General features: G+C 36.9%; 1 protein-coding gene across 2 annotated transcripts in view; it reads left to right on the top strand.

The window, feature by feature from the left end:
- FMR1 (FMRP translational regulator 1) overlaps positions 1-13,893 on the top strand; it is a 30,522-nt gene that overhangs the window by 682 nt on the left and 15,947 nt on the right. For both annotated transcript variants that reach the window (XM_042825272.1, XM_042825273.1), the window contains exons 2-7: positions 7,488-7,540; positions 8,529-8,622; positions 10,506-10,577; positions 10,833-10,981; positions 12,043-12,136; positions 12,226-12,342. In XM_042825272.1, coding sequence (XP_042681206.1) covers positions 7,488-7,540; positions 8,529-8,622; positions 10,506-10,577; positions 10,833-10,981; positions 12,043-12,136; positions 12,226-12,342 — 579 coding nt within the window. The remainder of the gene's footprint in view (positions 1-7,487; positions 7,541-8,528; positions 8,623-10,505; positions 10,578-10,832; positions 10,982-12,042; positions 12,137-12,225; positions 12,343-13,893) is intronic.

Raw genomic sequence — 13,893 nt, 5'->3', positions numbered from 1 at the left:
TTCCATGCACGTTCACGATGAGAGCTGTTGTCAATTATTTTTCTTAATGCCGCGGCTGGGGACGTTGCATATTAACATTAAAGAGAGCGTTGCTTGACCAAAACTGTTTGCTGAGCTGCTAAGTGCATCTTATCATCAATTGTACCTTTTCCTGAAACTACTGAACAGCGTTCCGTGTTCGTTTCCAAGTCTGTGTGCTGAATAAAGCCATCACTGATTCTTCAATGCACGTATTGAGTTCTTAATATTTCTGTTAATACCGTGTAGTATTGGCATGGCTTTGCTTGTGTTGGGATGCATTAATCAGTGCATTATTAGGGTGCAAGGCGTGGTTCTGCCCTGTTCCCTGAAAACCCAAGTTCGAGCATGGTGAATTTGGGCCTACTGTCATTGTCACGTACACCTGTTACAAACATACCAGGAGCACTCCTCAGTCGTTTTCTGCAAGTTTACCGTTATTTAAATGTTGTAGTATTTTAAAATTTGGACGTTGTTATTGTGCAACATCAAATATTTATGTTAGTAAGGAAAGAAGAGGTAGAATTTCACGCTCTGATGTTAATGTGGTAGGGCAGGCTGGTGTCCGAATGATACAGGTCCAACACCCTTGACTTGAGGTTTTTCCATGGAGACAATTTGAAAACTTATTTCTAAAATACATCCTCATTCTGGAGAAGTTTAAAATAAAGAGAAAAGGAAAGTATGGAAGAAGTCTGAAAGCTTGGTGCACGTATGTATGCTCTGGGTTTGTGATGTTGAAGTCCTGCATGTGCATATCACTTCCTGTAATTAAGTTATTTAGTGCTTTGAAAAATCAGCTTTAAGGTTTTTAAAGGTACAGTATTTGCATAGGAAAAAACACGGGCATAAATGTATTACTTAAGAGAGAAGTTCTGATGGGGCTTTCATCAAATTATATAACAATATTTACAAAATAAATGATACTGAAAATGATATTGTACATTCTTTAGTAACCAATGTTGTTAAACCAGGGAGAATATAAAAGTTCTGTCAATTTTTTTTTTTAAGTCACATGTAGTTCTAATGTCATTATGTTCTTTTTCCCTTTCCTCCAAAATGTATGCACACTTCTGATTGTAGTTAAGGTAATAATTACAGATAGGCATATACTCACAGCAATTTATTCTTTACTGTAGTTCAGTGTATCTAAGTTCTGACATGGGCGTTGCCTCTAAATTGGGTATTATGTTTGCCTTTTAACTTTTAGAAATTCAAAAAGAGGAATTTTATTTTCCCTACCCTCCTTAGTCTCTAAGGATTGGTTGGGAGGGATTGGTTGAATTATCTAAGGGAACTTAATTAGGACATATTGGTTTATTACACTTCACGTGTATTGACTGTCTAGGTGGAGCATTACACTTAGTATAAATGGTGCAACATTTTTTTTTTAATTTTTTTTTTTTTAAAAGCAATCTCACACAGTTATAATCAATGTAGATCAGCAATTTTCCTCCAGCCTAAATTGCTGGAGTTTTAGTTACAGATCTTTCATGTATCGTAATGACAAGTGTCATGCTTCTATTAAGTAATTTATCTGAGTGTTCTCTTTCTTTTGAGTTTTATGCTTGTCTTGCAGATCCGGGATTTGATTATAAAATGGATTGATTAATCCAACATAACAAGAAGTGTGGTGATGTTAAATGTGGACATAATTGCAAGACTTGTTTTTTTGTTTTGTTTAAAAAGTTTCCTTGAAATGTTTTACAGCAATAACACAAAACACATCTAAAGCAGAATTTCTTAATTCCATTTCATGGTTTACTGATGCTTAGTGGTAGTTTCTTCGGCTTCAAATCATTTTTGTGATCTTCATTATTACATGCAAATGTTTTTGCAAACAAAACCTGCTGCTATGAGGATGTAGAGGGGAAGCACATGAGGCTGCTAGAGTCGTGAACGTGTGGAGTGGTACAAGTGAGTACCTCATTTCCCCTTGAGGCTTTCATTGAGTCTCTAAAGACCATATGAATTCAAGTCCATAAGCATGTTCTGATTTTGAGCGTTCCCAGCAACATCTTGATCTTGAAAGTAGGAAACTGATGCCTAATTGTCACCTAGAAACTAGTGAGAGTCATTAATTAGGCTTTTTTCTGCTTATGCTGCCTGTGGGACTTGATCCAGAATGCGTGCTGAGATGCATCTAGAGGGACGGCGTTCCATGCGTAACACAGGAGATGATTTTGGTACTTCAGTAGGTGGAGTATGCATTCAGAGCGTGGAAAATTTTAACTCAGCTTTCGTACTAGTCAGGTACATTGTTCCACAAGAGTTCTTGAATGCATCATTTTGATAGCTGGATATTAATTTTTTCATGGAGTAATGATTTAATTACATTAAGAATGCTTCACAATTCCATGAACTTTTTCTCCTTTCCCATACGAATTGTTCCATGGGAAGTACAGTGCAGTGAATAAGCATGATTTAGGAATAATCACTAATTTAGTGCCTAAAAATGCTTTGTCATGACTTAATATATTGCTTGGCCCACAATCTCTATAAAAGATTAACTACCTTCTTTTTTTTTTTTTTTTTTTTTTTTTTTTTACTTTGAAGGCTATTCCAGCAGCCAGGGCTGTGTATCTTAAGGGGAGGGAACTGCCCTTCAGCAGCTCTCAGCTAAGTAGCTAGATCGTGGAGTGCTGTTAGGTGCATCTCTTAACATCTGTTGGTTCATGTAGGTACAGTAATTGAAGTTTCCATGTTCTTATTCTCAGACAGTCTGTTGTCCAATCTTTCCAGCCTTAGCTCTAGATATCATTTCCTTCAAAAGGGGAATGTGGTGGATATCTTTCCAGCATGGGATTTGTTTTGTTTTTTTTTTTTTTTTCCTTTCCCCAGTTTGGGAATAATTACTGCTTGTAATCTCTGCTGGAGATAGGAAGCATCCTGTTGGAGGCAGTATACACTTAGGAAGCATCATCATTCTCTTTGTTCATTCACAGTCCTTCTGAGGATGATAGCCTGTGCTATTTTTTCTGATTCAGTTTTTGTTTCTGTTACTTTTCTTCTTTTCCTGGCCTACTTTTTTGTATGGTGTGCCTTTTCTCAGATTTGGTTTGCTGTTCCTTGCAGCAGGAATAAAATGTTACAGAACTGTTGGGCAGATGTAGATACTGGTTTGTATAAATGGAACAGCCTTATTATTTTTGCCTGTTCTCTCTTCTTAGATTTAGTAGAACCATTTTAATAATGGAGGATATCTGATGTAAGGGTTAGGGAGGACAACAACTGCAAAAACACTTAATGGCAGCTGGAGCCTGTGTTGTTCCTTTGACGTGTCCGTTATGCCGTTTAGCACATAAATAAGTATGTAGGTGTCTCCAGTAAGTCTCTTTTTCTGTTTAGTCATTCATAAAACTTAGACCATATCTTTATCATTCAGCTCTTCCTAGAATGTCAGTGTTCATATGTGACAAAGACACTGTCGCTGTTTGATTGTAATCTTTTTTTGTTTATGTCTGAAGCATGGAGAAAAATGCAAATCGTTAATGTGACTGAAAGTCAAATCTGGTGTAGGAAACGTGCCACAGTTTGATTCTTCATCTCAGGGAAGAACAAGCAGTCCTAGCCTCTGTAATACTTCTATTTACAGAATTAAAAGCACAACTTCCAGTGATTTGAATTTCTTCTTATTAATTGAATTAATTCTTCTTAATTTGATGTCACTGCAGTTGTGATATCATAGCATGCTGTAGTCAAATGAGACAGTGTCTCATTTCCTTATTTTAGTTCCATCTAGTTTCGCTGTTTTTAGTGCTTCTTGCGTGTGTTCATATTTCTCGTAGCCAGTGTTCTGTCCCTTTTTGAGTGTGCGTTTCAAATCCACACATATGAACCTTTAGATTTGAATTTCCATGCCCAATTTGAACTTGTTATTTCCAGAAGGTCTGAGGATTGCTTACTGTGCTTTTGGTAGCAATTTGTGTGAAATGAGTACCTATCCTCTGCCTTCAGTGACATCTGGGACTGCCCTGTCCTGTTATTGTGGATTTGACTTGTGATGCTAATGATCTGTTTCTTCTTTTCAGCATTATGTGTAGTTTTCTGTGGTGTGTGTAATAAAAAATACAGTTGTGTTGAACGTTGCTTTCAGCTTTCCAAGTGCTTTAATGATTAAGTTGAATTTTTTTATAGCTACTTACGAAACTTGATGTTTCAAAACATTATGGTTTGTACTTAGAAATGCACAGATGCTTAGGTGTACAAACTTAGTGTTTAATTTTTACTTAATACAGCTCTGTTTAATTTCTTATACTTGTGGAGAATAGATATAATGCTGTAATATAGGCTATAAAAACTGATCTGATCAAGGCATTGGATTTTTTTCTTTGTCACAAGATTGGAACAAGGAAAGACAGCTTTCTCTGATTAGGTAGAATTAGGGGACTGTATGTTTAGGCTATTAATATATTTCGCCTGATTGTTTTCTAAGCGTAAAGCTCATTACAGAAGTAGACTGAGGTGTTGTGTATGCTGTATTTTTGAATTGGGGTATTTTGCTAGGAATTTTATGTTTGTAAGATCAGCAAGGCTAGAAATTAAAGGGCAAATAAGTAACATCAGTGTTTTTGGCCCAGCTGGTGGAAAAAGCAGATATTCTATCTGTTCCTGTGGCTGATTCCTCTGGAGTCAGTGAGACATCTGTACCAATGCTACTTATTGACAGTCAAAAATATTTGGTTCAGGCATGTTCAGATTTCTGGGTTGAAGCCAAGGCAATGTTGAAGATCTCCTTAAGAGGAGCCTGCATATTAGCTGGAAAGTGTGAGAACACTATTATAACTAACTTATAAATCTTTGCACGTTATTGAGATCATCTTCAGCCTAATGAAGCACACCTTCTTTTATTGTGGGACAGACAGTAACTGACAAAATCTCTACAACTGCTGTACTAGCTCTAGAGTCTTTAAACGAGGATGTGATGTTAAATTGAAAACAATAATTGCCCTTAGTTAAATATTCTTTTAATTAACTATTTGCTTTACATTTTTTTTAGATTTTATAAGTGCTAGATTAGTCTTCGGCTTGATAACTTGCATTTGTGTGACTATCTAGTTTGTTTATTGATGGCAGATTGCAGAATGAGTACCACTAGTTGCTCATGTTGCTGTAGTGAGGAACTTCTACTCAGCATGACTTGGGTGTTAGGAGCTGTCAGGCCTGAATGAGAATGTTTTTTAACTACAGCACTCATGTATTTCTGTCATAACCCATACTCTTCAATAGAATGATAATTGGAGCATCTTCTGGTGTTTCAATGACTAGAGAGGAGATGACTTCTCCAAAAGGATTATTAGTCTTCTTTAGCAGAAACAATTTTTGCTGTTTTGTGAATGTGATAATCAAGCATTAAGAAATTACTTCTCAGAATGCTGTATTATGTTACTCTTAACTATTTTTTTTCAAGGCGATTCTTGTTCTTGGTAGCGTTTCTGTTAGATTTCCTTTATAAAATGGCTTGTACTTTTCATGTACTCGAATGTTACTAATAATAAGTCCCATCTTTTCCATTCTGTGGTGTGAAGGAGTCGTAGCAAACGCTCGCTGGTGATTGCAAGGTTATTTCAAGTATTAAAGGCATCAATTTCTGTTCCATCTGTAAGAATAGGTGATTCAGAGCTGCACATGGCAAACGTTTTGGACAAAATGTGGAAAGAATCTTTGATATGTATAGTGTTGCAAATCAAATCAGGTCTACCATAGTACCTGTGAAATACATGTTTTTCTGGAGTTCTCTTGCAGAAGAAACAGCAATATGAAACAGTACATAAGTGTTCAACTGGGAATTCTGTTGCCTTTTTGTGTAAATAGTTTCTTGTTCTACTGTCAACTTGATGCAGAGATACGATTCTAGATCTACTCTGTTTTATATTATTAAAACATAAACTATGTTTGCCACTCCCTTGGAAAGAATATCTTGGAATTTCAAAATAAGTATCTAAATACTATTAGAGCCTGAGAGCATCCTTTGGGTGCTAGCCATAATAAACTTCTCAGAAACTTTATTCTTATGGTATTGTGAGAGATGAGCAAGATGTAAATAGTCTTTTGCTCTTGTTGTTGCTTTGCTTTGACTTCTGTTAGAGATGGCATTGATTTCAGATTATTAACTAGCATTCTACTTCTTTATTGTGGAGAATGTCTCTACTGAGAGTTGTGAATACGTACTGCTTACTTTAATCATAATCAGTTATTGGAGCTCCATATTGGTCATCAGGTCCTGCTTTTGTTTGGGTCTGTGAGATGTCCCTGCAATTTAGCATGTGCTTGAGAATACTTAATGAAAGAAGTACTGGTGGAGTTTTTTTAAAACTCTTAAGTGCTATACCTAACAGAGTCTTAACACTCTTAAGATGTGCTATTCTTTTCTTGGAAACTTGAAAAGCGGAGAGAAGGATATGTGCTACAGTTCATTAATTACAATTTACAAGAAAGCTGCTGCTAAGTTACTTTCAGTTTACTGAGAATTTGTTCAACTACTGCGATGCACCGCCTTTGACAGAATTAACTTCCGTAATTTCTCTTGTTCTTGGACTTTCATCCACCTCTACCTTGCAAGTGCGTGAAAAGCATGGACAAGTGCTAGTGTAATACTCAGCACATTGCTAATGCCTATTTCAGTAATTCTAAAGGTATTTTTGAAAGGAAGGAAACAACGCAATATTTGCAACCCTCATTGCTATGCACCCTCTGTTTGAGGCTATGAAAAATATCTTCCCTAGTGAATCCCAAAGCTTTTTAAGTAGAATATCATCTTGGAATTCGGTGGATGGGGAAGCTTGAGCATAAAGCTGAGAAATATCAAGGATCATTGATTTCAGTAGCATAAATGGAAAAAAGCACCCTCTAGGCTTAGATTTAACTCTGTACTCTGCTTGGTGGTTGGGTGGAGACTCAGCACAACTGCTATTCATTGCCTGGAAGAAAACAAGGAAGGCTGCAGGGCATTTTGCTTAAGTTTGTGTGCTAAGGCTGCTGACTGTGTGAATGAGAATTGTATCAGAATGGAAATGTGTGATTTCTGGTGGATCAGTATTCAGGCTTACCTTGTGGTGAAAAAGGTGGGATTTTTTTAAAGAGTAGTCGTGTTTAATTTCTAAACTATAGTTTTCTTGTCAGAAAGTACAAAGTGATAGCTATAACTCAAGTTTAATATATTGGATTTCACATCTCATAATTCAAAATCATTTTGTCATTTGTTAGTGACCTCTTCCATTATTTCTGAAAAGCAGAAAGGCTGTGTGTGTTGCATTCTGTCTATCTGCATGTTGACTGTCATGAATTCTGGGTTATCAGCTTTCAGTATGTGTCTTATATTTGTCTACTGCAAATTGCAGGAGGTTGACTCAAGAACATATTTACATGCTGAATAATATTAATTTCTGTGGAAGGAAAGCATTGTTTGAGGCTTGTTCTTTAAAAGCATCTGTAGGCATACTGTAATTGTACCTTTTTTTTCTTCACAGGCATTTGTAAAGGATGTACATGAAGATTCGATAACAGTTGCATTTGAAAACAAGTAAGTATATTGCTGCTATATCTACAAATATGGAGTTAAGAGTTTCTATCTTGAATCTGATGAAGCTAAATAGAACTTAGGATGGTGGAGAGTGGCATCCTTAAGATAGTGTATGCTTCTGCTGACATGTTAAGAATTAAGAGATTAACTACTATCAACGTTTTGTCTGTGCTTTCAATTGTTTAAATGTTTTAAGGAATGAAACTAGGAAAAGGTGAATGTTCTAGAAAATATTTTACTGGACTTCGATAATAGCAACCATGTTTAAGTAAGCGGTGATACCACGACAGCTTCTATCTGATGAGAATATTTTAATATACATTTTCCTGATTGCATTATTACAGAACTTGTTTTATAGATGGTGATGAATGCCAGTTTCCCGAGCTTAAATTTTTTACCATCACTTGGTGGCACAGCAAGTTAGCCTTCTGTTACATTGCTTAGCTCAGGTTTTGTTTCCTGCAGGAATTAAAAACCAAGATGGTATGTGTGTATGTGTGTGTGTATATGTGTATGTGTGTATACATATATAATTTTATCTGGTGTATCTTTGTTATGGAGTCGTGTATTTTTAGGAATTGTTTTGCGGTTACTGTTGAAAAAAAATCTTTTCTTGTCATGTTAATTATATTGAATCTTAAAGAATCTTAAAATTCAAACTGAATTCAGACATAATCTGGATTGTTGTACTTGTAAGGTATAGACGAAAGGAAGAGACTGATTTTTTGAAGTAAAAGTTCAAAAGTGTTAAGAAATTTTTTAACCTGCATTTTGATGTTGGGGATAAAACCTGTAGCTATGAATTGTAAAAACAACTGGAAGATTTCAAAACAGTACAGATAAGAGCAAGATTTTGATGTATGTGCACAAAAGCTCTGCAAAACTGTGAAAACGTGAAGTGAATGAATTCTCAACGCAGTTCTGACTTCTTTATTTCTTAAAAAGAAAGTGAAAGTGTTTAGGTCATTCCCTGTATTTTTGTTTGCAGCTGGCAACCGGAGAGACAAATACCATTCCACGATGTGAGGTTTCCACCACCTGCAGGCTACAATAAAGACATAAATGAAAGTGATGAAGTCGAGGTATGTATACACCGTTAATCAAGTTTGTTCTTGAGAAGTGAGAGAATTTTGGGGTGAAAATGTCAGCCGAGCCAGGGAAGGCTTGTCTCTGTATTATATGTTGTAACTCTTTTGATTCCAAATACTGAATAGAAAATGATGTCAAACGTGCCATCAAAAGGTATTTTGACAGTATGACAATATCATTATGTGCACACTGATTTATGGATGAGATCAGATTTTCTTTGATTATGGGTTCTTTCTTTGTCAGAACTCAGTAATTTGGAAATATATGCTATGTTAGTTTGGACAATAGTTCTTTAACTACATTTAGACTTTATAATAACTTTTATCTACATAGGCAAATAATAATGTCATTTGTTACCAAAGCTTAAAACTGAATGAAAACATGAAAGTTCTGTATGTGTATATAGTTGCTCCAAAGGTAATGCCTTCTGTTGACTTCCATGGAAGCTATAGCAGTTATAAAGAGCACAATGTCAGAATCACAGAATAGTAGGGGGTGGAAGGGACCTCTAGAGATCATAAAGTCCAACCCCCCCCTGCCAGAGCAGGCTCCCAGACCGGGTTTCACAGGTGGGCATCCAGGGGGGTCTTGAAGTTCTTGAATGTCCACAGAGGAGGAGGCTCCACAACCTGTTTGTTCCAGCGCTCCATCACCCTTACTGTGAAGAAGTTCTTCTGCACATTTGTGCAGAACTTCATGTACTTCAGACTGTGCCATTTCCCCTTGTCCATGCACCACTTAGAAAAGTCTGGCCTCATCCCTTTGCCTCCTGCACCTTAGATATTTATTTATTGATCAGATCCTCTCTGAGTATTCTTTTCTGAAGGCTGGACAGACCCAAGTTGCTCAGCCTTACCTCATAAGAGAGATTCTCCAGGCCCTTTATCATCTTTTTGGCCCTCTGCTGGACACTATTTGACAGAGCAAATTCGCAGCTGTGAAACACAGTTTTTCAACATAGCCACCATTAGCGTTTTTGCCAGCAATGGGCAAAGGCTGTGCTCGTAAAAATCTGCACGAGCAGATGTCACCTGATAAACGTCAATGGGTGATGTTTTTTCTGCGTGGAGGAGTTCATTTCCATACCTTTGCTTCATACACACTTCTCTGTCAGGCACCATTCTGTCAGACTGCCTCTCAGCTGTGGTCTGTCACACGATAACAAACTGTAACAGAATATGGACAGGAAGGCTCACCCTCTGCTGTCATACCACCAGCTTGCACCTCTGATGTCAAAGTAGCAGGCATTACATTTGGAGCAGCCTTTATATGTATTCCTGCAAAATACAAGTCAGTATAAAGATGTATCTGTAAATACCTCTGTAAAGCTAGCAGCAGCCTGCATTTTAGTATTACATGTTCCTGAAACTTCAACTTTCTATAAAGCAATAATATTTAATTTTTTAATTCTTTTAAAAAATAAGAGAGCTTTGAGTACTTAATAGCATGCAAGCAAAACTTCTGATTTGAAAAATAAGAAAATGTCAAAAAATTAATGTAGTTGCAGCCAATATCATATATGTACTGAAGTAGTAAAGATGTGTCCTCCTGTCATCCCCCCACTACTTAGATCTGCATACAGGTAAGAAGCGTTGTATAGCATACAAAAGGCTGAATTTTCTCTTTTTTGACTGCACACAAGACTGAAGCAACAATTGCTGGTAGATCTCTATGATCTTTTATAAGTAGTCGTATATTCTACTTATATTTGCAATAGCTATTTCAGCTGTCTGTGTGCATGCTATTTAGTTCTTAGATTGGAGACTGTAAATACTGATATGTTGTGCTGGTCTTCACGTCTTTTGCAGAGCTGATGCTAATACTAATCTGTATCAGCTTTTGGGCTACAGCTGTATAACGTGTGTATTTTGTTCAGGTTTATTCCAGGGCAAATGAAAAAGAACCCTGCTGCTGGTGGTTGGCTAAAGTGAGAATGATAAAGGGTGAGGTAGGAATATGCATATAAATATATACTTATTTTTTCTTGTGTTGCTTTTGTTTATTTTGATGCGAAGTGACTTTAGTATTTCTCTCTTTGATTTCAAAAAACTACTTGGCTAGGACAGTTGCAGTTACCATTAACTTTGATCTAGAAAAGTTCAGATTTCATTTCTGAGTTAGCAAAAGTGCCTCTAACTTGGTAGTGTAGTTCTTACTCTTGTAATAAAACGTGTCTTGGATGATTTTATTATTTTTATATCAGTTTTATGTAATAGAATATGCAGCCTGTGATGCTACGTACAACGAAATTGTCACAATCGAGCGTTTGAGATCTGTGAACCCTAACAAACCTGCAACGAAAGATACTTTCCATAAAATCAAACTGGAAGTACCAGAGGATTTAAGGCAAATGTAAGTGCAAGTATTTCTTTACAAATTGTTTCAAAACACTGGTAACTTGTTGAGCTTGAGGAAAGAAGGAATAAAAATGCTTCTTATTGCTCTAAAGTAATTTTAAAAATATTGATTTAAAAATATAGCAGGTACAAATGTGAATATGATCATAGCTCAAAAATATAAAAGATTATCTTTAAAATGTAATTTAGTTCTGCTGGATTTAAGGTTTGTGTGCAGAACAGATGTAAGATTTTTATTTATTGCCATTTGCTTTCTTACAGCTGTTCTGTTATGTTTAAATTACTGTGAATCCATTCCCTGTCATCTTCATTGATAATCCGTAAATGTTCGGTACTTTGTTGATGGAGTATTTGACAATGTCAAAGCTGGTATTTAATGGCAATAAAAAACATACTGTAGGGCATAAGATTTTCTGATGATGGCTCTGCAAGTAGTTGTGTAATGATTAAAACTTCCCATAGTGCAGTACATAAACAACGAGTTTTCTCCCAGAACACTGACATTTTTTTTTTTTCTGAATGTAATTCTAAAATGCAGAATAATAGTGATTCCCTTCTTTTAGCTTCAGAATGAATTATTTTTAGAGACCTGTGTTATTGCCCCAATATGAAAGAAGTTATAAATTCAGATTAGACTTGGAACTGTGAAAGCTTGCGTTACAGCAAACAAATTCACTACATAATGAGTAGATAGTAGAAGTCTGGAGAAGCCAAGTATTGTGTGAGATGAGCAGGAAGTTGTTACAGTTGCTGCAGTAGTTACAGTGAAGTCACTTGTCATACTGGTGCATAGTGCGTTTGAAATTTTAGACTTGCTGCGTGTAATGATTTTTAGCTTTTTTGTTAACATGAAGCTTAAAAATGCATTCTACTCATGAAGAGAAACAAAAGTAAAGCAAGTAAGGTAGATTATGTCCAAATGAAATGATACCTTCATTGCAAGGGGAAACTGGATATGGGTAGATAAATGAGTTTAAGATTCTTTGTATTAGGAAAGGAATCTTTTAAGCTGTAAATGCAGCAGTTTATTATTTTAACTTAGCATTTTATTTTTAGGTGTGCCAAAGAGTCTGCACATAAGGACTTCAAAAAGGCAGTTGGAGCTTTTTCTGTAATATATGATTCCGAAAACCATCAGCTTATTATTTTAGTAAGTAAGAACATCTAACCATGCCAAATGCAATAGTTTTCTTTGAAAATTTCATATATAAAACATTCTTCTATTTATTAATAATTTAGTCAATCAACGATGTAACAACGAAGAGGGCAAATATGCTGATAGATATGCACTTTCGAAGTCTTCGCACTAAGTTGTCCCTGATTTTGAGAAATGAAGAAGCTAGCAAACAACTGGAGGTATGGATTTTTATTCTCTGAAGTAATTTTGGATTTAAAAATAATTCTCAAACAGTTGATAGCTGATAGGACTTGAATGGGAGATGAAAATAATTATTTACTGATACAGTAGGTAATAAGTTTATAGTTAGGAGGCTTGTTCTTACAAATACTAATTTTTATACAATCTCTACAATCTCACACCCAGTCCTTCCCATCACAGAGGATTTTGTGTTATTAAATAAGAATCAATACATGTGTATGTGTATATGCACGCACTTCATAGTATGAACCATAAAATAATCAGTCATTATTGCAAAGATAGTGCCACATTTGATAGGTTTGATTTAATGTTTTTGAAAATCGATGGAGTGTGGCTTGATACTAAGATAGACCAGAGCAGGATCTTGCAAAAGAAATGTAGTGGCAGTGGAATCAGGACAGATAACGTGGAAGGAGTATAGGGATGCTGCTGTGTGGTGTAGGAGTGGGGTCAGGGAGGCCAGCTGGGACTGGGCTTGGCAAGGGGTGCAAAGAAGAATAAGAAAGGCTTCTATGGATACTTCAGCTGGAAAAAGAAAGCCCGGAAGGGCGTACTCTTCCTAGTGAGCAGCTCAGACAGGCTAGTAACAACAAACGGAGTGCTGAGGTATTGAACTTCTTTGCCTCAGTTTTCAGTAGTGACTGCTCTACGCGCAGCCCTTGAGTGGATAGCCAAACAAACAAAGCCAAGTGCAAGGTCTCGCACATGTCATGACAGCCCCACTACTAGCACAAGCTGGGGGATATAAGGATAAAGCACAGTCTCACCGAAAAGGACCTGGAGTGCTGGGGGATGGCAGCTGGACGTGGACCAGCACTGTGCCCTCACAGTGCAGAAAACCAATTGGATCCTGGGTGCATCCAAAGCAGCACAGCCAGCAGGGCGAGGGAGGGGATTTGCACCTCTGCTCTGTGCTCTGAGACCTCACCCATCCTGATGGGGCATGCTCAGTACAGGAGAGATGTGGACTGTTGGAGCATGTCCAGAGTGAATCCACAAAAACGAGCTGAGGGATGGAATACCTCCCTGCCATGACATGCTAAAGGATCTGGGGCTGTTCAGCCTGGAGAAGAGAAGGCTCCAGGGAAACCTGAGAGCAGCCTGTCAGTATCTAAAGAGAAGCAATAAAAAGGGAGGGGCAGACTCTTGAGCAGGGTCTTATGTGATAGAAGAAGAGGAAATTGTTTCGAACTCAAAGAGGGGAGATTTAGATTGACTATAAGGAAGAAATTTTTTAAAATAAGAGTGGTGGGGCACTGGAAGAGGTTACCCAGAGAGGTGATGGAAGCCCCATCAGGCTCTGAGCACCTGATGTATCTATCTGAGTCTTTTTTAAAAGCAGGGGAGTTGGACTAGATAGCCTTTAAAGGTCTCTTCCAACTCAAAAGATTCTCTGATTCTATGAAAATGAGAGGTGAATCTATAGGAGGGGGTGAGACTGTTGTCAGTATGTACAAAGGGATTGGTTTGTCTCTAGATAAAATTATCTTAGAGCAGATAAAACTTCTGATATTTCTGTAACTGGAGAG

The sequence above is a fragment of the Centrocercus urophasianus genome, unplaced genomic scaffold (assembly GCF_019232065.1).
Source record: "Centrocercus urophasianus isolate 14NV4802_14NV808 unplaced genomic scaffold, USGS_Curo_1.0 seq_24, whole genome shotgun sequence".
Taxonomy (NCBI): domain Eukaryota; kingdom Metazoa; phylum Chordata; class Aves; order Galliformes; family Phasianidae; genus Centrocercus; species Centrocercus urophasianus.
This window is presented reverse-complemented; position numbering and strand designations above follow the sequence as displayed.